At 36.6% G+C, this 26,851-nt stretch overlaps 1 protein-coding gene and 1 pseudogene across 3 annotated transcripts in view; both read left to right on the top strand.

Annotated features, from left to right (window-relative positions):
- ITGB3BP (integrin subunit beta 3 binding protein) overlaps positions 1 to 26,851 on the top strand; it is a 94,522-nt gene that overhangs the window by 37,191 nt on the left and 30,480 nt on the right. For all 3 annotated transcript variants that reach the window (XM_057500280.1, XM_036911293.2, XM_036911295.2), the window contains exon 4: positions 13,885 to 13,954. In XM_057500280.1, coding sequence (XP_057356263.1) covers positions 13,885 to 13,954 — 70 coding nt within the window. The remainder of the gene's footprint in view (positions 1 to 13,884; positions 13,955 to 26,851) is intronic.
- On the top strand, positions 11,981 to 12,255 carry LOC118925375 (60S ribosomal protein L37a-like; annotated as a pseudogene).

Genomic DNA, 26,851 nt, shown 5'->3' with positions numbered 1-26,851 from the left:
GCAATGGTGAAAAAACAACTTATCAAAAATGTTGGTAAAGTTATAAATCTAATTACAAAAATCTGATCACAAATTTTGCTGACTGTAAAGCAAAAGACAGACCACTTGAGAAGAGGTTAAAAACCAATAATACACCATAATAGTGTGGAAAATAGATGAGGGAGCAAAAAGGAGTTAAAGTGTTTTAAGGGTCTTGTAGTTTTTTAGAATCAGGTAGGATGTCAATTAACTTCTTAATTGTGTGTTGTTTTTTTACTTGCCTGTAAAATGGGGAAAATAATAATAATCTACCACAGGTTTGTTGTGAGATTTAAATGAATTAATATACAGAAAAACGTTTAGAACAGTGCCTGGCATAGTGTAAGTGTTCAATAGTTATTTTAGCTATTTTCATTATCATTATTATTTAGACTTTAACAAAAGACAAAGACAATTAAATGTAAAGAATAGAAAAAGAATATTAGCTTTAAAATGCTAATAGTTGGTATGAGAATATTAATATTAAAGTAGACCAAAATAGACTTCAAGGCAAAAAGGCTTTACTGGAGATAATAGGAATGTTTACATAATGAGAGAAGAAAAGAATCCTGAACCCGTGTGCATCTAAAACAAAAACTCAAGCAAAACTTGGCATAATAGGACAAGATTACAAGGAAACAATAACAAATCCCTAATTATAATAGGAGATTTTTTAACTACTTCTTTCAGAACCTGATGAAATGGCTAGAAATTTAGGAAGAGCATAGACAATAGAATACAACTAGCAAGCTTGTCTAATGAGCTGTGGTCAAACAAGTACAATATCCAACACGTAAAAAAGTCCAACATAGAGATTTTACAAAAATATAACCAGTTTGGAGCCACAAAGAAATCTCACCATACTAAATTGCTGTCATATTGATCCCATTCTCTGACCAAATTTCATGCAATTAGGAGTCAGTAACAAAAAGGCAGCTCTCAAAATTGTAGCCCATGTGTTTTGAAACCCAGAAATTTCTAATTAACTCATTGATCAGAAAATCATAATGGAAAGTATAAAATATTTATAATTAACAATAATGAAAACGTGTCAGCACTTAGAGGAAAAATTTATAGCTAAATACAACACTATACTAAAATAGTTCTTACTGGGAAATTTATACTTATAAATGCATATATTTGAAAAGGAAGAGTGATAGAAAACTAATGAGTTCAGCTTTCAGCTCAGAAAGATAGAAAAAGAACAATAAAATGAACCCCAAAAAGTAGAAGAAAGGAAATAGTAAAAAATAAAAACAAATTATTAAATAGAAAACAAGGCAATAATGAAGAAAAGGAACAAAATCAAAAGCGAGTTCTTTGAAAAGACTAATCAAGTAGTAGGCCCCTGTCAAGACAGATTTTTTTTTCCAATGAGAGAAGGAACAGACAGTATTTCAAAGAGCTGATAAATTTGCTATCAATTTAAATAAATGACAGCAATTTGAGATATGTGAGCCAAATACTTCTTAATGTGGTCCACAATTTAATTTGGGTGAAAGATTTTAAATCTTCTGGTTCTGTTGCTGCTTCTCAAATATTAGTATTTTAGTACATAAGAAACAATTCCAATTTTCTCATTAATACCCTTCTATTCAATAATAAAGGTAAGAGTTTAAGAATATGCATATCCTTCTTTGGAATTCAATAAAGGTATTTTGAATTTTAAAAAATTAACATTGTTATTTTTTATGAATTGATCCTCTAAAGAGGATCTTCACTTTCCACTCTTGCTTAATAATATTAATTTGGTTAATTAATAGAATAACAGGATACCATTTGCCTCTTAGTCTACAGGTGCCAACTTGATTGGCAATAACTCACATAGAAAAAGTTACCAACTAGGGTGTAACACCTTAGACAAATCACTTGAACCTCTCTAGGTCAAGGTTTTCATCAACTCCTAATTTTTGGTTTGGAACCAAATGATACCCGAGATGTGTGCCAACTATAAAGTATATGTATTTGGAAGCAGCATGATACCAGCCTAAACCTGTTTGACCTTTAAATCACTAGTAAATCAGCATAGCGTCATGGTTAAGAGCACAGTCTTTTGCAGCCAGATGGCTGGCTGTGTTTAGATCCTGACAGTCACTTACTAGCTTTGTAACCACTAATACTTAGGTAATCCTTCTGTGTCTCTATTTCCTCATTTGTAGAATGGGACTAAGAGTGACTACCTCAGAGTAAGAGTAGAGGTAATATATGTAATAGTTAAAACAGTGCCTAGCCCTAAAAGTACTATATAAGTCTAAGTACTGTACTATAGTATAAGTACTCTATCAGTATAAGTACTGATAATGGTTAGCTACCATTATCACCAGTTGTACTTTCTAACATTATAAGTCAGTTAGAGAAAGGGCACCCTAGAGCCTCACCAGAAAGTCAAAATAGAATTTTGAGTGTGGTCAAGGTTCAGTGATGGTACATTTGTCACCAGTGTTTTGCCTTTAAAGCGAGTTCAACAACTGTTTTTATATATAACCTAACAAGGGAAAGACCATGTAGAATCCATTGTCCTTTAGCATATATTAATTGCTAATAAAGTGGAGTGAAATAAAGAAAAGTAATTATTATATAATTGAAAGAATCTTAATGATATATTAGAATCTGTTCAGTAGTATTTGATAACTGATGCAATATTCTTGGAGACATTAAGACTCCTATTTAACAGTTGGCAAGTATGTTAAAAACATAAGAACTTCCATGAGATTGAGATTAATGCTACTGATTATATTTCATAGGAGGAGATATCCAACTAATCCTCTTAGAATAATAAAAGTGTTCAGAAAGGTATTGAATATCTGGGAAAGATCTAAATAAAGCATTATTTTATCATTTTTCACCTAATTACAGATTGCTGATGCTAAAGTGTGAAAACTAATTATAAGTTAAAGGAACAAAGCAATTTTAATATTTACTTTAATAATATTTTAGTGTGGAAAAAAAAGAATACAACAAAGTCAATGAAATTATAAACATCAGAGAATAGAAAATGTACTTCAAATAAGCTTTTCCCCTAGTAATAGGAGCAAGTAAGAGTAATGGAAAATATTAAATGAAGAAAAATATGTAAACCAGCAATGAAAAGTCTATTCCAGATAACATATTTCTTAATATATTAGTAAATCACATTAGAAAATTTAAAGAAATTACCTTCCTTTTATCTGTGTATTTGGTTTCATCTGGAAATATTGGGTCTTCTTGCAATATTATCTAGAGCTATACTGTCCAGTACATGTAGACATTGAGCATTTGGGATGTGGCTCATGTGAGTTGAAATGTGCTGTAATGTAACACCAAATATCAAATACTTAGTGTGGGGAAAGAAAGAATATAAATGATCTCAGTAATTTTATGTTATGTGTTAAGATTATAGTATTTTGGGTATATTGGGATGAATGAAATATTAAAATTTATTTTCCCTTTTTTAAATTTGTTTTTGGTAGAAGATTTTAAAGTACATAAATGGCTCACATTATATATCTGTTGGCAATTGTGAGCTAGTTTTTCCATGGTATATTGTATCAGTTTTTAATAAAAATAAGAAAATTGAGGAAGTAATAGTTCCTGTGCCAGTTGTTGAACAAGTAGAATTACATAAAAATATATAGTATGAGGAGGGTGTCACCATTTATAATTTTAAAAAGTGATTTCCCTTGGCTTTTTTATTAGTAGGAAAGAGTTTATTCATTCATACTTGTTTATTTATTCAACAGACATTTATCAGAAGTTGTTATATGTAAGACACAGAGAATCTTTGTGCTCTTGTTGGGGATGGGAAAAAAGATGGCACAGTAGGAAGGCAAGGCTAAAACCTCCTCCCACACACCAAGGAAGCAACTACAGCAAATACAGCTAACCCTGAAACAATCTGAAGAGTGCAAAACAGACCATCTACACCTGGTAAAGAAGAGATGGACACATGGAGAAGGGTAAAGTGGCAGAGCTCCAATCAATTAGGATCCAGTCTCTTCCCCCATCCCATTCCACAAGCAGGAGGGAGAGGAACAGAGCAGGGAGGGGATAGGCACTCAGGGATCCTGCTCACCTGGCCACGGATATCTGCTTGGGGAACACAAGTTCACATTGCATTGGGCTTTGGTGATTAACAGGGCTGGACACTAGGGAGAGTTGGAGCACTCTGGGAGACTGAGACTCCTGTTGCTTGTGGATGTCAGACATGCTTCATCAGTCCTGTTAAGACCCAACATAGAGGCAGCAGTTTGAAAGATTTACCAGCATCAGGAAGTATGGCAGAGGGGCACGGGTTGGAGGGGCAGGGAGCTCTCACTGGAGGAAAAAGAGAGGTGGGTAATGCTTCCCCAATCCTCCCTCCGCCCAACTGGTTGGGTGCTGTTGGAGCCAGCTCCAAATTCTCCATCTCCCTCACTGGAGGTTCAGCCCCACAAGGTTGTCCCCTGTGCACCAGTCCTACCAGGCCTGCCCAGCCCAACAGTGGTCAGACTTTGCTGCGTAGCAGACAGAGGGAACCTTTGCTGCCTGGCAGGCAGAGGGAGGCTTTCCCAGCTTCCCTGGCCCTCTTTCAGACCAATCAAGGAGATGCCTGTGAGAGTGAGCTCCAAACCATCTCCCTCACTGTTGTTTAGCCCTTTAGTGGTGCTCCCCTGTGCATCTACCTTGCCTGGCCCAGCAGCTGCTGCCATTGCTGACCAAAAGGCATAGGGCAGCCCTACCCATAATAAATCGTAGCAGAAGTGCCTCCCAGCACACAAAGGCCACACAGATGTGAGGTCTCAGCCTCTGCTGAGAGACATCAGCACTGCTGGCAGGCAGAAAGTCAGCCCCACCCATGGTCCACCCAACGGCAACTGAGGCTCCATTGCAACAAAGAACCAGGCACTGGTGAGCAAGGAGTCCTGTTTCGGGATACCACAGGTTGCCTTCTTCATCAAACCATTTACTTTCTAGACCAGGAGGCATAGCTAATCCAATACAAAGGAAAAACAGACAAAGTAGGGCAGAGGACTGTGTTACAAACAAATAAAACAAAACAGAGACACCAGAAAGAGGTACCACTTTTCTTGATAAAGATCTCAAAGTAACAGTCATAAAGATACTCCCTAACCTGCAGAAAAGAATTATCTCAGAACCTCAACAAAGAGACAGAAAATCTGGAAAAGAGCCATTCAGAGCTGAAGAATATAATAACTAAAATGAAAACTACAATGGAAAGATGATGAACTCTCTCCAGTAGACTGCTGGAAGTAGAAGAAAGACTCAATAAGATGGAAGATAGAGAGTAGTAAAACAAGAAAACTGAGGAACAGAGAGAAAAAAGAATTTCTAAACATGAGAAGATGCTAAGAGAGCTGCGTGACAACTCAAAACAATATTCACATAATAGGGGTTCCAGAAGGACAAGAAAAAGACAAAGGAGTACAGAAAGTCTCTCTGAAGAAATAGCTGTAAATCTCCCCAATCTAGGGAAAGAAATAGACACCCAGGTCTTGGAAGCACAGAAAGCCCCTCCCAAAAAACCCCAGGAAGACAACACCAAGACATGTAGTAGTTAAAATAGCTTAGATGAAAGATAAAGAGAAACGTAAAAGCAGCAAGAGAGAGACAGACAGTTACCTACAGGGGGAACTCCATAAGGCTACCAGCAGATTTGTCAGCAAAAACTTTACAGGCCAGAAGGGAGTGACATGAAATATTTAATGAATATTGAAAGAGAAGCACTTACAACCAAAAGCCTACCCACCTAACAGTTGAACCACTGTGTTGTATACTTGAAACCAATATAAGATTGTATATCAACAATAGCTCAATTTAAAAAATATTGTAAAAAAATAAAAATCTATTCACCAAAGTTATCATTTAGAATAGAAGGAGAGATTTATCTGAGAGTTTCTCAGATAAATGAAAGTTAAAACAATTCACCACCACTAAACCAGCCTTACAGGATATGTTAAAGGGAATGTAGCTGTAAATGTTCTTAAGCCTAAATATTTTTCATCAGTGAAAATTAACTTACAGTAAAAGTAGTAAACCAGTTACTTAGTAAGCAAGTATGAGGTTTAAAAAAAATATAAACTCAACTATACAAAAAAGTCAGTCAAGGATTCACAAAAGATACAGATTATGATATACATAAAGTGTGGAAGAGTAGGAAGGTTTAAAAAGTAGTACTTTTAAATTGTGTTCAAAATAGAGCAACCATCAACTTTTACTATAGAGTGTTACATATTCAGGAAATTACGAACCTTATGGTAACCCAAGCCTAAAGCCCACAGTAGATACAAAAAATAAACTACAAAAATAAATCCAAGCATATGCTAAAGAGAAACCATCAAATAACAAGAGAAGAGTGTAAGAGAGGAACTACAAAAACAACCAAAAAACAATTAACAAAATGGCAATAAGTACATATCTGTCAATAATTACCTCAAATGTAAATGGACTAAATGCAACAATCAAAAGACTTAGGGTGGCAGAATGGGTAAAGAAACAACCCATCTATATGCTGCCTACAGGAGACTCATTTCAGACCTAAAGACATACATGGACTGAAAAGTGAAAGAATAGAAAAAGATATTTCATGTAAATAAAAGGAAGAAAAAAGCAGTAGTAGTAGTAGTACTTAGACAAAATAGGCTTCAAAACAAAGAAAATAACAAGACACAAAGAAGGACATTACATAATGATAAAGCAGTCAGTCCAACAAGAGGAGATAACCATTATAAATATTTATGCACCCAACATAGGAGCACCTAAATGTGTAAAACAAATATTAACAGAACTAAAGGGAGAAAAAGATAGCAGTACAACTGTGTTAGGGGATTTTAACACCCCAGTTACATCAATGGGCAGAAAATACATAAGGAAACAGAGGCACTAAACAATACATTGGATCAGATGGACTTAACAGATATCTACAGAACATCCCACTGAAAAGCACGGGGTGTGCATCTTTCTCAAGTGCACATGGAATATTCTCCAAACTAGATTATATATTAGGATTCAAAAAGAGCCTCACTAAATTCAAAATGATTGAAATTCTATCAAGCATATTTTCAGATCACAATGGTATGAAACTATAAATAAATTACATGAAGAAAACAAACCTCACGAACACATGGAGGTTAAACATCATGCTTATAAATAACCACTGTTTCAGTGATCAAATCAAGGAAGAAATTAAGCAATACATGGAGACAAATGAAAACAAAATACGACAGTTCAAAATGGGACACTGCAAAAGCATTTCTAAGAGAGAAGCAATACAGGCTTACTCCAAGAAACAAGAACAATCCCAAATAAACAGTATAAACTCACAACTAATGAAACCCAAAGTTGGTAGTAAGAGGGACATAATATCAGAGCACAAATAGAGAAAAATAAAATAGAAAAAAATCAATGCAACCAAGAACTGGTTCTGCATGAAGATAAACAAAATAGACAAACCACTAGCCAGACTTTATCAAGAAAAGAAGAGAGGACACAAAGAAGCAAAATCAGAAACAAAAAAAAGGAGAAAGTTACAACTGACACCACAGAGATATAAAGATTATTAGAGAATACTATGAAAAATTATATGCTAGTAAATTGGACAACCTAGAGGAAATGGACAAGTTCCTAGAAAAGTAAAACCTTCCAAGACTGACTCAGGAAGAAACAAAATCTGAACAGACCAATTACTAGCCACGAAATTGAATTGGTAACCAAAAACTCCCAACAAACAAAAGTCCAGGACCAGATGGATTCATAGTTGAATTCTACCAAACATTTAAAGAAGAGCTACTACCCGTCCTTCTTAAAGTATTCCCAAAAGTAGGGGTGAATACTTCCAACCTCATTCTATGAGGCTAGCATCACTGTAATACCAAAATTAACAAAGACACTACAAATAAAGAAAATTATAGACCAATATCCATGATGAACATAGGTGCAAAAATCCTCAACAAACTATTAGCAAACTGAATTCAGAAATACATCAAAAGGATCATCCATCATGACCAAGTGGGATTTATACCAGGGATGCAAGGATGATATAATACTCGTAAATCCATCACTGTAATAACAAAAGGAAGGGTTAAAAGGACATACTCATCTCAATACATGCTGAAAAAGCATTTGACAAAATTCAACATTCATTCATGATAACTCTCAAAAAATGGGTGTAGAGCATATGTACCTCAACATAATAAAGACCATATATGACAAACCCACAGTTAACATGAGACTTAATGGTGAAAAGCTGAAAGCTTTTCCTGTAAGATCAGAAACAAGACAAGGATGTCCACTCTAACTACTTTCATTCAACATACTGGAGGTCCTAGCCATAGTAATCAGATAAGATACAGAGATAAAAGGCATCCAAATTGGTAAGGAGAAGTTAAACTGTCACTGTTTGCAAATGACATCATATTTAATACAGAAAACCACAAAGATCCCAAAAACTATTAGAACTATCACTGGATTCATTAAAGTTGCAGGGTACAAAATCAATATACACAAATCTGTTGCATTCCTATATGCTAACAGTGAACTAGCAGAAAGAGAATTCAGGAAAGCAATTCAATTTACAATTGCATAAAACAGAATAAAATACCTGGGTATAAACCTAACCAAGAAGGTGAAAGACCTTTACTCTGAAAACTGTAAGATACTCATGCCAGAAATCAAAAAATACACCAATAAATGGAAATCTCTCCCATGCTCATGGATAGGAAGAGTTAATATTATCAAAATGGCCATCCTGCCTAAAGCAATTTACAGATTCAGTGCGGTCCCTATCACAATATCAACAGCATTTTTAATGAACTAGAACAAATAGTTCTAAAATGCATGTGGAGCCACAAAAGAACCAAAATAGCCAAAACAATCCTGAGAAAGAACAAAACTGGGGGGATTACTCTCCCTGACTTCAAGGTCTACTACAAAGCCACAGTAATCAAAACAAATTGGTACTGGCACAAGAAAAGACCCACAGATGAATGGAACTAAATAGAGAGCCCAGTATAAACCCACACATATATGGTCAATTAATATATGAAAAAGGAGCCATGAATATACAATGGGGAAAAGACAGCCTCTTCAATAACTAGTGTTGGTAAAACTGGACAGCTGCATACAAGAGAATGAAACTGGATTATTGTCTAACTCTATACACAAAAGTAAACTTGAAATGAATCAAAGACCTGAATGTAAGTCATGAAACCATAAAACTCTTAGAAGAAAACATAGACAAAACTCTTGAATATAAACATGAGCAACTTCTTCATGAACGTATCTCCACAGGCAAGGGAAACAAAAGCAAAAATGAACAAATGGGACTATATCAAGCTGAAAAGCTTCTGTACAGCAAAGGACACCATCAGAACAAAAAGGTATCCTACAGTATGGGGGAATATATTCAGAAATGACAGATCCAATAAAGGGTTGACATCCAAAGTATATAAAGAGCTCATGCACCTCAACAAACAAAAAGCAAATAATCCAATTAAAAAATGTGCAGAGGATCTGAACAGACACTTCTCCAAAGAAGAAATTCAGATAGCCAACAGGCACATGAAAAGATGCTCCACATCGCTAATCAGAGAAACGCAAATTAAAACCACAATGAGATATCACCTCACACCAGTTAGGATAGCCAACATCCAAAAGACAAACAACAGCAAATGTTGGCGAGGATGTGAAGAAAGGGGAACCCTCCTACACTGCTGGTGGGAATGTAAACTAGTTCAACCATGTGGAAAGCAGTATGGAGGTTCCTCAAAAAACTAAAAATAGAAATACCATTTGACCCAGGAATTCCACTCCTAGGAATTTACCCTAAGAATGCAGGAGCCCAGGTTGAAAAAGACAAATGCACCCCTATGTTTATTGCAGCACTATTTATAATAGCCAAGAAATGGAAGCAACCTAAGTGTCCACCAATAGATAAATGGATAAAGAAGAGATGGTAGATATACACAATGGAATGTTATTCAGCCATAAGATGAAAACAAATCCTACCATTTGCAACAACATGGATGGAGCTAGAGGGTATTAGGCTCAGTGAAATAAGCCAGGCGGAGAAAGACAAGTGCCAAATGATTTCACTCATATGTGGAGTATAAGAACAAAAGAAAACTGAAGGAACAAACAGCAGCAGAAGCACAGAACCCAAGAATGGACTAACAGTTACCAAAGGGAAAGGGACTGGGGAGGATGGGTGGGAAGGGAGGGATAAGGGCAGGAAAAAAGAAAGAGGGCATTATGATTATCATGTATAGTGTGTGGGGGGGCACGGGGAGGGCTGTGCAACACAGAGAAGACAAGTAGTGATTTTACAGCATCTTACTACAGAGATGGACAGTGACTGTGAACGGGTATGTGGGGGAGATTTGGTGAAGGGGGAGCCTAGTGAACATAATGTCCTTCATGTAATTGTAGATTAATGATACCAAAATAAAATTATAAAAAAAAAAAGAACAAAGCAAAAACTGAAGGAATGAAACAGCATCAGACTGACAGAGCCCAAGAATGGTCTAAAGTTACTAAAAGGAAAGGGACTGGGGAGGATGGGTGGGAAGGGAGGGATAATGGGAATAAGGGGCATTATGATTAGCATACATAATGTAGGGGATGCCACGTGGAAGGCAGTATAGCACAGAGAAGACAAGTAGTAACTCTATAGCATTTTACATACTGATGGACAGTGACTGTAATGGGGTATGTGGGGGTGACTTGATAATGGGGGGAATCTACTAACCACAATGTTGCTCATGTAATTGTATATTAATGATGCCATAATAAAAAAAAAAAACTCATATGTCTCAACACCAGAAACTCAATCTGATTTAAAAAATGGGCAGACATCCTGGACAGACATTTCTCCAAAGAAGAAATACAGATGGCCAACAGGTATATAAAAAGATGTTCCACATCACTACTCATCAGGGAAATGCAAATCAAAAACACAATGAGATATCTATTACCGCACACCAGTCAGAATGGCCACTATCCAAAAGATAAGAAATAAGAAGTGTTGGTGGGGTGGTAGGGAGGAAAAGGGAACCCTCCTACACTGTTGGTGGGAATGTAAATTGGTACAACCGCTATGTAAAGCAGTATGGAGGTCCTTAAAATACTAAGAAGTGCCATATGACCCAGTAATTCCACTTTTAGGAATTTACCCAAAGAAAATTAAATCCCTGATTCGAAAAGATATATGTATCCCTATATTTATCACCACATTATTTACAATAGCCAAGTTATGTAAGAAACCTAAGTGTCCATCAGTAGATGAATGGGTAAAAATGTGGTACATACACACAATGGAATATAAAAAAGAGAAATCTTGCCATTTGCAACTATATGGATGGACCTAGAGCGTCTCATGCTAAGTGAAATAAGCCAGGCAGAGAAAGGGAAATACGATATGATTTCACTTATTCGTAAAATGTAAAAACAAAACAAAATAAAATGAACAAAATAGTAGTAAACTCACAGATACTGAGAAGTGACTGGTGGTTACCCCAGGGGAGGGGTTAGGGTGGGTGGATGGGGAGGGAGGAGGATAAAGGGACACAAAAATTCTCAATTATAAGTTGGTCATGGGGATAGTAATACAGCATGGAGAATATAATCACTGATTCTGTAACATCTTCCTATGTTGACAGACAGTAACTGTTCTAGTCTGGGTGAGGATTTAATAATATGGGTAACTGTTGAACTACTGTGCTGTATACTTGGAACCAATATATGATGGTATATCAACAATACTTAAAAAAATTTTTTTAATTAAGCAGAAAGGGGGAGAAATTCGTTTCTAGAGAAAAATTAAACATTTTTGACATCTGTATGTCCTAAAAAAATAAAATTAGAACAACAGCATACTAGCATTGACCAATTCATATACAGACTATTGAAAGGAAAAAATTACTAAGCATATAGTTCCCTGATATAAAGCATAAAAATGTCACTCTCTCTGCTTGCACCTAGTTGGCATTGACATGGCTAAATGCACTAAGAAGGTTGGAATCATTGGTAAATATGGTACCTATTTTGGTACCTCCTTCAGGAAAATGGTGAAGAAAATTGAAATAAGCCAGCACACCAAGTACACTTGGTCCTTTCATGGCAAAACCAAGATGAAGAAACGAGCTTTAGGGATCTAGCACTGTGGTTCCTGCATGAAAATAGTAGCTGGTGGTTCCTGGACCTACCACTTCTCCTGTCACTGTAAAGTTGGCCATAAGAAGAGTGAAGGAATTGAAAGACCTGTAGAAGTGCTGCCATTTGAAGCACTGGTAGACAAAAATAAATGGGTTAATTTATGTACCAAAATTACTTTGGTTTGTTGGAAATTTTAGAAATCATGTGTTCTGATTTGCATTGCATTAATTTTACTTTCTCAAAAAATGACTTAGAAATTTTAAAAAATAAATGAAATAAACTACAAATATGTCAATAAAAAAGGTGGTACATATATACAATGGAATATTATTTAGCCACAAAAAGAAAGAAATCCTGCCATTTGCAACAACATGGATGGACCTAGAGGATATCATGCTAAGTGAAATAAACCAGGTGGAGAAAGACAAATAACATTTTACTTATTTTTGGAATTTAAAAACAAAAAAAACTAAATGGACAAACTAGCAATAGACTTGTAGACACAGAAGTGACTGCTGGTTACCATGGGAGAGTGATTGGGGTGGGTGAGTGAGGAGGGTAAGGGGGGATAAAGAGACACAAAAATCTCAATCATAATTTAAGATGGTCAGAAGGATGATCATATAGTATGGAGAATATAGCCAATGGTTCTATAATGTCTTTCTATGTTGACAGTCACTGTAGTAGTTGGGGTGAGGACTTAATAATGTGAGTAACTGTTGCACCACTATGTCGTATACTTAAAACCAATATAATATTGTGTATGAATATATTTCAATTTAAAAAAATCTTTATACTATTGTATCCTCAAATACTTATGCATCAAATATGTTTAAAGTATATAGCATATAGAGTACTACACAGGTCTGTAGAGCAAACAACTAAATGATCAGCTCATTAATTGTCTACTTGACCACTAATAAGTGCAAACATCATGTTCTGCTATAGCAATAAAGTTGAACTTAAATTTCAAGCTAGCGCACATTTGAAGAATTATAACTTAATTACATCTGTGTTTTCATTTGTGCTTTTGTCAACTTGTGAAAGTTTAGGTAAGCGATAGCATTATAACTACATAGCATTTTAAGTGGATAGAATTTAATCATTTATTTCCTTTATTATTTCCTAAAATAAATACTTCAGTGAATGAAATATTTCAGTAGGCACTGAAGATCTTTCCAAAAACTTTGCTAAATCAGTGTGCATGAAAGAATCACATGATTTTACCCTTAAAATCAAATTTATTTTACTGTGATATCACTAAGAACTCACTATTTTCTGGACACTAATATATCTCTTTTTGTTAACTTTGAGATACAAAAAAATGCAAACTGGAAAGTTTAATGATATTTTTTATTAAAATATTTGATGAAAGTATCTTATATCTAGTAAAGTTTATTAATGTATATTAAACTAAGTGTATTATCAAATTTGTTTTCCCTAATTTTCTGTTTAATATACGAAGTCCTGATGGAAATTTTATTCAAAAGATTGTTGTTTTTATGCCATGTCATCATGAATAAGAAATTAGCAGAATGGGAAATAAAAACAAAATGGCCATTGAAAAGTTATTCATAATAGTGAAAAAATTTTCCAGTAGTAAATTTAAGGATACTTTTTCTTTTCTAACACCCCTCTCATTTATCTACCCTTTTATTTTCTATTTAAAATTTGGGTATCTAAATTTTGTTTAAAATCTGACAATTTTTCCTTTATGTTCTTTTTATCATGCATGTATAGGAAAGAGAAAAAAAATGAATGACCTCACTTTTACTAAAAGAAAGGAATCTACAATAGAAGACAATGATGAGTAAGTTTGTTGTTTTTGACATAATATACATATGTATCTTGAAAGAAGAGTCCCATATTTGTTAAAGTAATAATTTAAGAGAAACCATTTCTTTGCAGAAATTAATAGTTTATACCCAAGTTGAAGTATTCTTTCTTAAAGTAACTAAAAGACTTCACTTGTGATGTGTTTTACAGTGTTTATATGATGGTAGTATATGATAACTTAATTTCAGTACTCTTACTGAGCTCAGTTCCCCCAGCCCCATGCCTAAGAGACCAGCTTAGGATAAAACTGAGGAAAATACCCTTTATAGATTTACATAGATGGAGAAGTAATACATTGTCTGGTAACATAATGTCTAACAAATACCTGGTGCAAGACCTAGAAACACAGTAAAGCCAGCAGAGTAAAGGATCTGTAGGAATCTAGAAGGCTTACATACCAGCAGCCAACCATTTTCATATTGGTCGGCCAGTGGTGCCATGATAGAAGTCATTATCTGCAGAAAGCTACTGCCTGTGTATTCTGGAAAGAATGTATCTATTGCTGAGGCTGGAAAAATTGAATTAAGCAGAACAGGGTTAAATTTTCAGAGTAGCTCATATATTCAGCTCATTTACCCTTCCAGCTGTATCTTCTTTGTGCCACACAGTAAGATAGGCAAGTAAAGATGAAGATGATGAAGTATCTAGCCATTGGGAGCTTACAGTCTTATATTGAGAATTAATATACCTTCCCCAACTTAGAAATAGGTTATAGGTTATATTTCAAAATGTTTTTTAAGTCATTTGGGTGAAACTCAGAATGCATTTTCCATACAATACTGTTACATTTGTGGTTATAACCCCAGGTCAGGGCAACAGTCTATTTTTTTTTTCCATAATGTAGCTGAACTATGGTATTGATCAGTAGTAGTCTAGATTAAAAGATATGGAAAGTGAGTGTCATTTAGAGTACAATAGGAATGAAAGGAAGTTTATCAAAGAAATCTCCTTATTTGGCATCTCCTACATTTATCACTACCCTTTTCTCTGCTTTTACTAGCAGCTTTCCCTAGCCATATCCACCAGCTCCGTTCATGTGTCCTATCACACAAATGTATCTGTTGTAAATTACTACTCCTTCCTTCCCCTAATCAAAGTTCCTATTTCCTCAGTGAAACCAGTCTCAACCAGACATTAAGAGGAAAGCATTTTGTTTCACTTATTTAATGTATATTCAAGTAGGCAATCTTTGTACATAGTAGAAAACTTAAATTGTACAAAATGGCATACAGTGAAAGCAAATGGCAAGTAACAATTTCTGAATCATATATAATCTTTTATTTGAAAGCATATAGCCTGCTAAACCAAATAAATTTCTGGTATAGTTATATGAAATATAAAAAACTTAGAATTAAAGTAGCAGTGAAGGAGGAAATGTTTTTGGACAACGGTGGTACCACATAATCAGGCCAAACTTACCTGTTGCTTTCCCCCTAAATCAGGTCTGGTCCACTTAAGCTATTGTAGCTTTTCACAGTTCCTTCCCATTTTTCTTCTTCTGAATCCATCAATTTGCTTATAGCTCCCATAGCAGTGAGCTTTCACATAGCAAGGGAGGAGCAAGAAACTTTCTTATGGGTCACTTAGGAATTTGCCTATATTTATATAATTTCTTTCAATATTTGTTTCAAGAGCCCCATTATTTTTGAGTTGGTATCAGAATTAGTGAACTTAAGGACAAGCCAAGATAACTTACAATATATAAAATGTGCTTCTGATTGTTTTTCTACTCATTATAAAGTTACTCACTCCTAGTCAAATCTATCTTGTTAACTTTAGTAATTAGTTCTGCATTTATTCCAAGTGTTTAGATTTCTTTTATTATCTTGTAAAACTATTCTAAAGACTTGGATTTTTTTATTTTATTTTATTTTGGTATCCTTAATCTACAATTACATGAAGGACATTATGTTTACTAGGCTCCCCCTTCACCAAGTCCCCCCCACATACCCGTTCACAGTCACTGTCCATCAACATAGTAAGATGCTGTAAAATCACTACTTGTCTTCTCTGTGTTGCACAGCCCTCCCCGTGCCTCCACACACACACTATACATGTTAATCATAATGCCCCCTTTCTTTTATCCCGCCCTTATCCCTCCCTTCCCACCCATCCTCCCCAGTCCCTTTCCCTTTGGTAACTGTTAGTCCATTCTTGGGTTCTGTGCTTCTGCTGCTGTTTGTTCCTTCAGTTTTCTTTTGTTCTTATACTCCACATATGAGTGAAATCATTGGTACTTGTCTTTCTCCACCTGGCTTATTTCACTGAGCATAATACCCTCTAGCTCCATCCATGTTGTTGCAAATGGTAAGATCTGTTTTTTTCTTATAGCTGAGTAATATTCCATTGTGTATATGTACCACATCTTCTTTATCCATTCATCTACTGATGGACATTTAGGTTGCTTCCTTATCTTGGCTATTGTAAATAGTGCAGCGATAAACATAGGGGTACAGCTGTCTTTTTCAAACTGGAGTGCTGCATTCTTAGGGTAAATTCCTAGAAGTGCAATTCCTGGGTCAAATGGTATTTCTATTTTGAGCATTTTGAGGAACCTCCATACTGCTTTCCACAATGGTTGAACTAATTTACATTCCCACCAGCAGTGTAGGACGGTTCCCCTTTCTCCACAACCTTGCCAACATTTCATGTTGTTTGTCTTTTGGATGGTAGCCATCCTTACTGGCGTGAGATGATATCTCATTGTGGTTTTAATTTGCATTTCTCTGATGACAAGCGATGTGGAGCATCTTTTCATATGTCTGTTGGCCATCTGAATTTCTTCCTAATAGAACTGTCTATTCAGCTCCTCTGCCCATTTTTTAATTGGATTATTTGCTTTTTGTTTGTTGAGGTGTGTGAGCTCTTTATATATTTTGGATGTCAATCCTTTATCGGATCTGTCATATATGAATATATTCTTCCATACTGTAGGATACCTTTTTGTTCTATTGATGGTGTCCTTTGCTGTACAGAAGCTTTTCAGCTTGATATAGTCCCATTTGTTCATTTTTGCTTTTGTTTCCCTTGCCCGGGGAGATATGTTCAAGAAGAGGTCACTCATGTTTATGTCTAAGAGATTTTTGCCTATGTTTTTTTCTAAGAGTTTTATGGTTTCATGACTTACATTCAAGTCTTTGATCCATTTTGAATTTACATTTGTGTATGGGGTTAGACAGTGATCCAGTTTCATTCTCTTACATGTAGCTGTCCAGTTTTGCCAGCACCATCTGTTGAAGAGACTGTCATTTCCCCCATTGTATGTCCATGGCCCCTTTATCGAATATTAGTTGACCATATATGTTTGGGTTAATGTTTGGAGTCTCTATTCTGTTCCATTGGTCTGTGGCTCTGTTCCTGTGCCAGTACCAAATTGTCTTGATTACTGTGGCTTTGTAGTAGAGCTTGAAGTTGGAGAGTGAGATCCCCCCCCACTTTATTCTTCCTTCTCAGGATTGCTTTAGCTATTTGGGGTCTTTGGTGTTTCCATATGAATTTTTGAACTATTTGTTCCAGTTCATTGAAGAATGCTGTTGGTAATTTGATAGGGATTGCATCGAATCTATATATTGCTTTGGGCAGGATAGCCATTTTGACGATATTAATTCTTCCTAGCCATGAGCATGGGATGAGTTTCCATTTGTTAGTGACCTCTTTAATTTCTCTTAAGAGTGTCTTATAGTTTTCAGGGTATAGGTCTTTCACTTCCTTGGTTAGGTTTATTCCTAGGTATTTTATTCTTTTTGATGCTATTGTGAATGGAATTGTCTTCCTGATTTCTCTTCCTATTAGTTTATTGTTAGTGTATAGGAAAGCCACAGATTTCTGTGTGTTAATTTTGTATCCTGCAACTTTGCTGAATTCCGATATTAGCTCTAGTAGTTTTGGAGTGGAGTCTTTAGGGTTTTTTATGTACAGTATCATGTCATCTGCAAATAATGACAGTTTGACTTCTTCATTACCAATCTGGATTCCTTGTATTTCTTTGTTTTGTCTAATTGCCGTGGCTAGGACCTCCAGTACTATGTTGAATAACAGTGGGGAGAGTGGGCATCCCTGTCTTGTTCCCGATCGCAGAGGAAAAGCTTTCAGCTTCTCGCTGTTCAGTATGATGTTGGCTGTGGGTTTACCATAAATGGCCTTTATTATGTTGAAGTTATTGCCCTCTATACCCATCTTGCTGAGAGTTTTTATCATGAGTGGATGTTGAATTTTGTTGAATGCTTTTTCAGCATCTATGGAGATGATCATGTGGTTTTTGTCTTTCTTTTTATTGAAGTGGTGAATGATGTTGATGGATTTTTAAATGTTGTACCATCCTTGCATCCCTGGGATGAATCCCACTTGGTCATGGTGTATGACCCTTTTGATGTATTTTTGAATTCGGTTTGCTAATATTTTGTGGAGTATTTTTTTGCATCTGTGTTCATCAGGGATGTTGGTCTGTAGTTTTCTTTTTTGGTGGGGTCTTTGCCTGGTTTTGGTATTAGGGTGATGTTGGCTTCATAGAATGAGTTTGGGAGTATTCCCTCCTCTTCTGTTTTTTGGAAAACTTTAAGGAGAATGGGTATTATGTCTTCTCTGTATGTCTGATAAAATTCCGAGGTAAATCCATCTGGCCTGGGGGTTTTGCTCTTTGGTAGTTTTTTGATTACCGCTTCAATTTCGTTGCTGGTAATTGGTCTGTTTAGATTTTCTGTTTCTTTCTGGGTCAGTCTTGGAAGGTTGCATTTTTCTAGGAACTTGTCCATTTCTCCTAGGTTTCCCAGCTTGTTAGCATATAGGTTTTCATAGTACTCTCTAATTATTCTTTGTATTTCTGTGGGGTACGTCGTGTTTTTTTCTTTCTCGTTTGTGATTCTGTTGATGTGTGTTGACTCTCATTTCCTCTTAATAAGTCTGGCTAGGGGCTTATCTATTTTGTTTATTTTCTCGAAGAACCAGCTCTTGGTTTCATTGATTTTTGCTATTGTTTTATTCTTCTCAATTTTATTTATTTCTTCTCTGATCTTTATTATGTCCCTCATTCTGCTGACCTTAGGCCTCATTTGTTCTTCTTTTTCCAATTTCGATAATTGTGACATTAAACCATTCAGTTGGGATTGTTCTTCCTTCTTTAAATATGCCTGGATTGCTATATACTTTCCTCTTAAGACTGCTTTTGCTGTATCCCACAGTAGTTGGGGCTTTGTGTTGTTGTTGTCATTTGTTTCCATATATTGCTGGATCTCCATTTTGACTTGGTCATTGATCCATTGATTATTTTGGAGCATATTGTTAAGCCTCCATGTGTTGTGACCCTTTTTGCTTTCTTTGTACAATTTATTTCTAGTTTTATGCCTTTGTGGTCTGAAAAGTGGTTGGTAGGTTTTCAATCTTTTGGAATTTACTGAGGCTCTTTTTGTGGCCTAGTATGTGGTCTAATCTGGAGAATGTTCCATGTGCACTTGAGAAGAATGAGTATCCTGTTGCTTTTGGATGTAGAGTTCTATAGATGTCTATTAGGTCCATCTGTTCTAGTGTGTTGTTCAGTGCCTCTGTGTCCTTATTTATTTTCTGTCTGTTAGATCTGTCCTTTGGAGTGAGTGGTGTGTTGAAGTCTCCCAAAATGAATGCATTGCATTCTATTTCCTCCTTTAATTCTGTTAGTATTTGTTTCACATATGTTGGTGCTCCTGTATTGGGTGCATATATATTTATAATGGTTATATCCTCTTGTTGGACTGAGCCCTTTATCATTATGTAATGTCCTTCTTTATCTTTTGTTACTTTCTTTATTTTGAAGTCTATTTTGTCTGATACCAGTATTGCAACACCTGCTTTTTTCTCTGTGTTGTTTGCATGGAATATCTTTTTCCATCCCTTGACTTTAAGTCTGTGCATGTCTTTGGGTTTGAGATGAGTCTCTTGTAAGCAGCATATGGATGGATCTTGCTTTTTTATCCATTCTATTACTCTGTGTCTTTTGATTGGTGCATTCAGTCCATTTACATTTAGGGTGATTATTGAAAGGTATGTACTTACTGCCATTGCAGGCTTTAAGTTTGTGGTTGCCAAAGGTTCGAGGTTAGCTTCTTTACTATCTTACTGTCTAACTTAACTCACTTATTGAGCTATTATAAACATGGTCTGATGATTCTTTATTTCTCTCCCTTCTTATTCCTCCTCCTCCACTCTTCATATGTTGGGTGTTTTGTTCTGTGCTCTTTTTAGGAGTCCTCCCATCTAGAGCAGTCCCTGTAAGATGCCCTGTAGAGGTGGTTTGTGGGAGGCAAATTCCCTGAACTTTTGCTTGTCTGGGAATTGTTTAATCCCTCCTTCATATTTAAATGATAATCGTGCTGGATACAGTATTCTTGGTTCGAGGCCCTTCTGTTTCATTGCATTAAGTATATCATGCCATTGTCTTCTGGCCTGTAAGGTTTCTGTTGAGAAGTTTGATGATAGCCTGATGGGTTTTCCTTTGTAGGTGACCTTTTTTTTTTCTCTCAGACTGTCTTTTATACTCTGTCCTTGTCTGTGATCTTTGTCATTTTAATTATTATGTGTCTTGGTGTTGCCCTCCTTGGATCCCTTGTCATGGGAGTTCTCTGTACCTCTGTGGTCTGAGAGGCCATTTCCTCCCCTAGTTTGGGGAAGTTTTCAGCAATTATTTCTTCAAAGACACTTTCTATCCCTTTTTCTCTCTCTTCTTCTGGTACCCCTATAATGCGGATCTTGTTCCGTTTCGATTGGTCACACAGTTCTCTTAATACTCTTTCATTCCTGGAGATCCTTTTATCTCTCTCTGCATCAGCCTCTCTGCGTTCCTGTTCTCTGTTTTCTAGTCCATTAATGGTCTCTTGCATCTCATCCGTTCTGCTTTGAAGTCCTTCCAGAGATTGTTTTATTTCTGTATTCTCCCTCCTTAGTTCTTGCATATTTCTCTGCAAGTCCATCAGCATGGTTATGACTTTTGTTTTGAATTCTTTTTCAGGAAGATTGGTTAAATCTATCTCCCCAGGTTCCTTCTCAGGGGAAGATGTAGAAGCTGTCGAAGCTGTCTGGGTTAGTCTTGTCTGGATCAAATTTTTTTGCCTTTTCATGTTGATAGGTGCAGTGGTATGCTATTGACTCGTCTGTCAGCTGGGAGAGCCAAGACTCTTTCCACTTGCTCCTGGCCTTTCTTTACTGGGACAACTGCGACCCCTAGTGGCTTATGTTGGGCAATTGCGTGTAGACTGGGTCTCTGTATCTTGCCTGGCTGGTATGGAGGAAGCTCTCTTGCTGTGGGCGTGGCCAGCCTCAGTCTGCTGCTCTGCTATGACCGGGCCCCAGAAGGGTAATGGATGGGGGGCTGTTTGGCTGTTTACCTCCGTGAGGGTTCTCAGAGCTGTTGCCCAGGGGGTTAGTGTGCCCGGAGTTCCCTGGAATTTCCAGCTGCTGGACTGTGACCCGGGATGCTTCCGTCCAGTTGTGGGGTCCCTGTCCCTTTAAGACTTTCAAAAAGCACTTGCTTTTCTTTGTCCCAGGGGCGCCGGCTGCGGGTCCCGCTCACAGGTCTTACTGTCCTGCTTCCCTAGTTTCCAGCACCCCACGCGTGCACTATGTGTCTGCGCTCTGGTGTGGATGGGTAGGGCTGGGTGTTTAGCAGTCCTGGGCTCCCTCTCCCTCCCCTCTCTGACTCCTCTCCTCCCGCCGGGAGCTGGAGTGAGGGGCCTCGTGTCCTCCGGGCTGCGGCTTGTATCTTACCCCTTTCACCAGGCGCTGGGTTCTCGCAGGTGTGGATGTAGTCTGGCTGTTGTCCTGTGTCTTCTGGTCTCACTTTTAGGGATAGTTGTATTTGTTGTATTTTCAAAAATGTGTATGTTTTGGGGAGGAGATTCCCACTGTCCTTCTCATGCTGCCATCTTGGCTCCACCTCAAGACTTGGATTTTTAAAATCTGAAGTTAAACTGAACATTTGTACATAAATTTTAAATGATCATAACATTTTATTTTTTGTTTTGGCAGAAATATATAGGTCAGGGATCTACAGAGAAACAAAACCAATAGCATATATGTGTGTGTGTGTGTGTGTGTGTGTGTGTATTCATGATAATACAGTATTGTTGATGTAATGGTTATTAAGAAATTGATGATGGATTATATATAATTACATATATATAGATTTATTATGAAGAATTGGGTCATATAATTTTGAGGCTAAGTCTCCACCATCTACGGTCTGCAAGTTGGAGACCCAGGAAAGCCAGCGGTGTAATTCTAATCTGAGTCCAAAGGCCTGACAACCAGGGGAGCTGATGGTGTAAATCCAAGTCTAAGGACAGGAGAAGAGCCATGTCACAACTCAGACAGGCAGGCCAGGAACCAGTCTTCACTTGCTCTGGTTTTTATTCTATTCAGACTCTCCATGAATTGGATGATGCCCACCCACACTGGGGAGGGCAATCTACTGGGTCATTCATTACTAAGATGGTTGGACAGTGGTGATTTTCTAACTCCATTATTCTTTCTATTAGTTTGCCTTTTTTAAATTCGTGAGTTCGCAGTGAGATAGGGTTTTTCCTTGCTTTCCTTTCCATTTTTGCACCTCTTCTCAAACAGTAATCTGACTCCTAACAGCAGCAATATAGTTGCACATTTGCTTAATCCTGCAACATGCACAAAACAGTTTCATAATTCCTATACTCATAGCACTGCTAAAAACAAACCTGCAAAACATTCAAGATTTGTGTGCAATCTTTTTTGCCTTTAGTTTAAAGGTAGGTAGTCAAATTACCGTATTTGAAACTATTTGGTTTCTTTGAAGAATTAGTTACTCATTTGAAATAGTTAGGTTCTCTTGTTTCTATTTGTATTCAATTTTAGTTTTTTCCTCTCATCCCTTTTGATTTAATTTTATTTTTTGACTATGTAAAACATCAATATACTTCTAAAATTCAAAACTTTGCAAAGAAAGTACCCTCAGAGAAGTTACTCCCTGCCCCCCCATTCATTTTACCTACTCCCTGTAGATAACAGCGTACATAGTTTAGCTTTCCTATGTTTATTTTTATAAAGTTAAGCCATTTATTTTATTTTTTATTTCTTTTCCTGTACAAAGATGCCATACAATGTGTGTGCTTTTTTACACTTTTCTTTTTTCACTTAAGGATGTCCTGAAATCACTCCCTACTAATCAAATTGGCAAGTTCTAAATGTAAGGAAGAATTCTCCCAACAGGAAAATATAATTCAGTGTTCTAGGTTTAAAATTTTTTTCCCCGCAACAAGCAGTTAGTGGCATGTCAATAAAGCTCATATATAAACAAACACCTACACATTAATATTTTATGTGAACTTCCATATCCTTTATGCTCTGAAAGAAAAATATATAATTCATTGCCATTGGCTTTTCTTCCTTGTAGCAATCTGCTGCTTCTGGCACTGCTTTGAAAATGCAGAAATGGTGGTGACTGCCCCTCTGTGAGGTTAATTTCAGAATCACATGTTGCTGTGAGAAATAAAAGAGATCATGTGTGCCCTTTTCCCACTTTCCTGACATGCTAACATCTTGCAAAAGTGCAGTACAGTATCACAGCCAAGAAATTTACATTGACACAATCTACTGATCCTTATTCAGATTTCCTAAATTGTACATGCACTCATTTGTGTGTGTGTGTGTTTAGTTGTTTGCAGTTTTATCACATGTATGTTCATGTATCCACCACTATATTCAACATATAGGACAGTCCCATCACCACAAGAATCCCTCCAGTTGTATAATGCTTTTTCTTAAATCACTGGTTTGTTCTCTCATAGGCAGAAGAATAACTTTTTTAGATGTTTTAAAAATAATCTGTGCTAATCCAAATAAAACCTTTTTAATAGTAAGAAGTTATACCAGAATTATTTGTTTTTTATGTATGCAATTTAGGTGTGACAAGGAGACACTGTTCAAAGTTCTGAGTTTCCCTTTACTGTATTTTAAGTATTCAAACATATAACAAGAAATACAGACTTATGGATCACTTTCGACTTGAATGAGGGTCTCTAGGGATGAGTTAGTTGATAATGTTTATCAAAAACTTAGGGTGAAGATATAGTTATGCCTATATTCTATCAGTGAGCAAAGAAAGAGGAAAACCAATATTTACAAGAGTTTTATTCCAATGTTTGAAACTTTTGACATGAAGGATGAAAACTTTCCCCCAAAGATCAGTAACAAGACAGGGAAGCTGACTTTTTTTTTTAAGGTATCTACTCTCTTATGAAGGTTTCACATAAAAAATAATGTAGTTACTACATTCACCCTTATTACTGAGTCCCCCCCCCATATCCCATTGCTATCACTGTCCATCAGCATAGTAAGATGCCACAGAGTCCCTACCTGTCATCTCTGTGCTACACTGCCTTCCCCGTGACCCACACACACCATGGGCACTAATCATGATACCCCACAATCCCCTTCTCCCTCTCTCCCCACATGCCCTCCCCAACCCCTCTCCTTTGATAACCACTAGTCCCTTCTTGGAGGCTGTGAGTCTGCTGCTATTTTGTTGCTTCAGTTTTGCTTCGTTGTTATACTCCACAAATGAGGGAAATCATTTGGTATTTGTCTTTCTCTGCCTGGCTTATTTCACTGAGCATAATACCCTCTAGCTCCATCCATGTTATTGCAAATGGTAGGATTTGTTTATTTCTTATGGCTAAGTAGTATTCCATTGTGTATATGTACCACCTCTTCTTTATCCATTCATCTACCAATGGACACTTAGGTTGCTTCCATATCTTGGCTATTGTAAAAAGTGCTTTCAGCTTCTCGCTGTTCAGTATGATGTTGGCTGTGGGTTTATCATATATGGCCTTTATTATGTTGAGGTACTTGCCCTCTATACCCTTTGTGTTGGGGATTTTTACATTGAATGGATGTTGAATTTTGTCGAGTGCTTTTTCAGCATCTATGGAGATGATCGTGTGGTTTTTGTCCTTCTTTTTGTTTATGTGGTGGATGATGTTGATGGATTTTCGAGTGTTGTACCATCCTTGCATCCCTGGGATGAATCCCACTTGATCATGGTGTATGATCCTTTTGATATATTTTTGAGTTCTGTTTGCTAATATTTTGTTGAGTATTTTTGCATCTATGTTCATCAGGGATATTGGTCTGTAATTTTCTTTTTGGGGGGGTCTTTGCCTGGTTTTGGTATTAGATTGATGCTGGCCTCGTAGAATGAGTTTGGCAGTATTCCCTCCCCTTCTAGTTTTTGGAAAATTTTAAGGAGGGTGGGTATTATTAGGTCTTCACTAAATGTTGATGAAGTTCAGCAGTGAAAACACCTGGATCAGGGTATTTGTTCCTACGTAGTTTTTGAATACCAGTTCAATTTCATTGCTGGTAATTGGTCTATTCAGATTTTCTGTTTCTTCCTGGGCCAGCCTTGGAAGGTTGTATTTCCCTGGAAAGTTGTCCATTTCTTTTAAGTTATCCAGTTTGTTAGCATATAGATTTTCATAGTACTCTCTAATAATTCTTTATATTTCTGTGGTGTCCGTGTTGATTTTTCCTTTCTCATTTCTGATTCTCTTTATGAGTGTAGACTCTCTTTTTTTCTTGATAAGTCTGGCTAGGGGTTTATCTATTTTGTTTATTTTCTCGAAGAACCACCTCCTGCTTTCACTGATTTTTTTTCTATTGTTCTATTCTTCTTGATTTTATTTATTTCTGCCCTAATCTTTATTACATCCCTCCTTCGACTGACTTTGGGCCTCATTTGTTCTTCTTTTTCTAGTTTCGTTAATTGTGAGTTTAGACTGTTCATGTGGGATTGTTCTTCTTTCCTATAGTAGGCCTGTATTGCAATATACTTCCCTCTTAGCTCAACTTTTGCTGCATCCCACAGATTTTGGGGTGTTGAATTACTGTTGTCATTTGCTTCGATATTGCTTGATCTCTGTTTTAATTTGGTCATTGATCCATTGATAATTTAGGAGCATGTTGTTAAGCCTCCATGTGTTTGTGGGATTTTTTGTTTTCTTTGCGTAATTTATTTCTAGTTTCATATCTTTGGTCTTAGAAGCTGGTTGGTACAATTTCAATCTTTTTAAATTTACTGTGGCTCTTTTTGTGGCCTAGTATATGATCTATTCTTGAAAATGTTCCATGTTCACTTGAGAAGAATGTGAATCCTGTTATTTTTGGATGGAGTGTTCTGTAGATGTTGGTTAGCTCCATCTGCTCTAGTGTGTTCTTCAGTGCCTGTGTGACCTTATTTCTGTCTGGTTGAACTGTCCTTTGGAGTGAGTGGTGTGTTAAGTCTCCTAAAATGAATGCACTGCATTCTATTTCCCCCTTCAACTCTGTTAGTATTTGTTTCACGTATGTAGGTGCTCCTGTGTTGGGTGCATAGATATTTATAATGTTTATGTCCTCTTGGTGGACTCACCCCTTTCCCATTATGTTATGTCCTTTGTCTCTTGTGACTTTCTTTGTTTTGAAGTCTATATTGTCTGATACAAATACTGCAACTCCTGTTTTTTTCTCCCTATTAATTGCATGAAGTATCTTTTTCCATCCCTTCACTTTTAGTCTGTGTATGTCTTTGGGTTTGAAGTGAGTCTCTCGAAGGCAGCATATAGATGGGTCTTGTTTTTTTATCCATTCAGTGACTCTGTGTCATTTGATTGGTGCATTCATACCATTTATATCTAGGGTGAGTAGTGATAGGTATGTACTTATTGCCATTGCAGGCTTTAGATTCGTGGTTACCAAAGGTTCAAGGGTAATTCCCTTACTATCTAACAGTCTAATTTAACTCAGTTTGTATGCTATTAGAAATACAACCTAAAGGTTCTTTTTTTTCCCTCCTTTTTCTTCCTCCCTCCATTCTTTATATATTAGGTATGCTATT

This window comes from Manis pentadactyla, chromosome 4, assembly GCF_030020395.1.
Source record: "Manis pentadactyla isolate mManPen7 chromosome 4, mManPen7.hap1, whole genome shotgun sequence".
Lineage (NCBI taxonomy): Eukaryota > Metazoa > Chordata > Mammalia > Pholidota > Manidae > Manis > Manis pentadactyla.
Note: the sequence above shows the minus strand (reverse complement) of the source record. Positions and strands in the feature narration are given on the sequence as shown.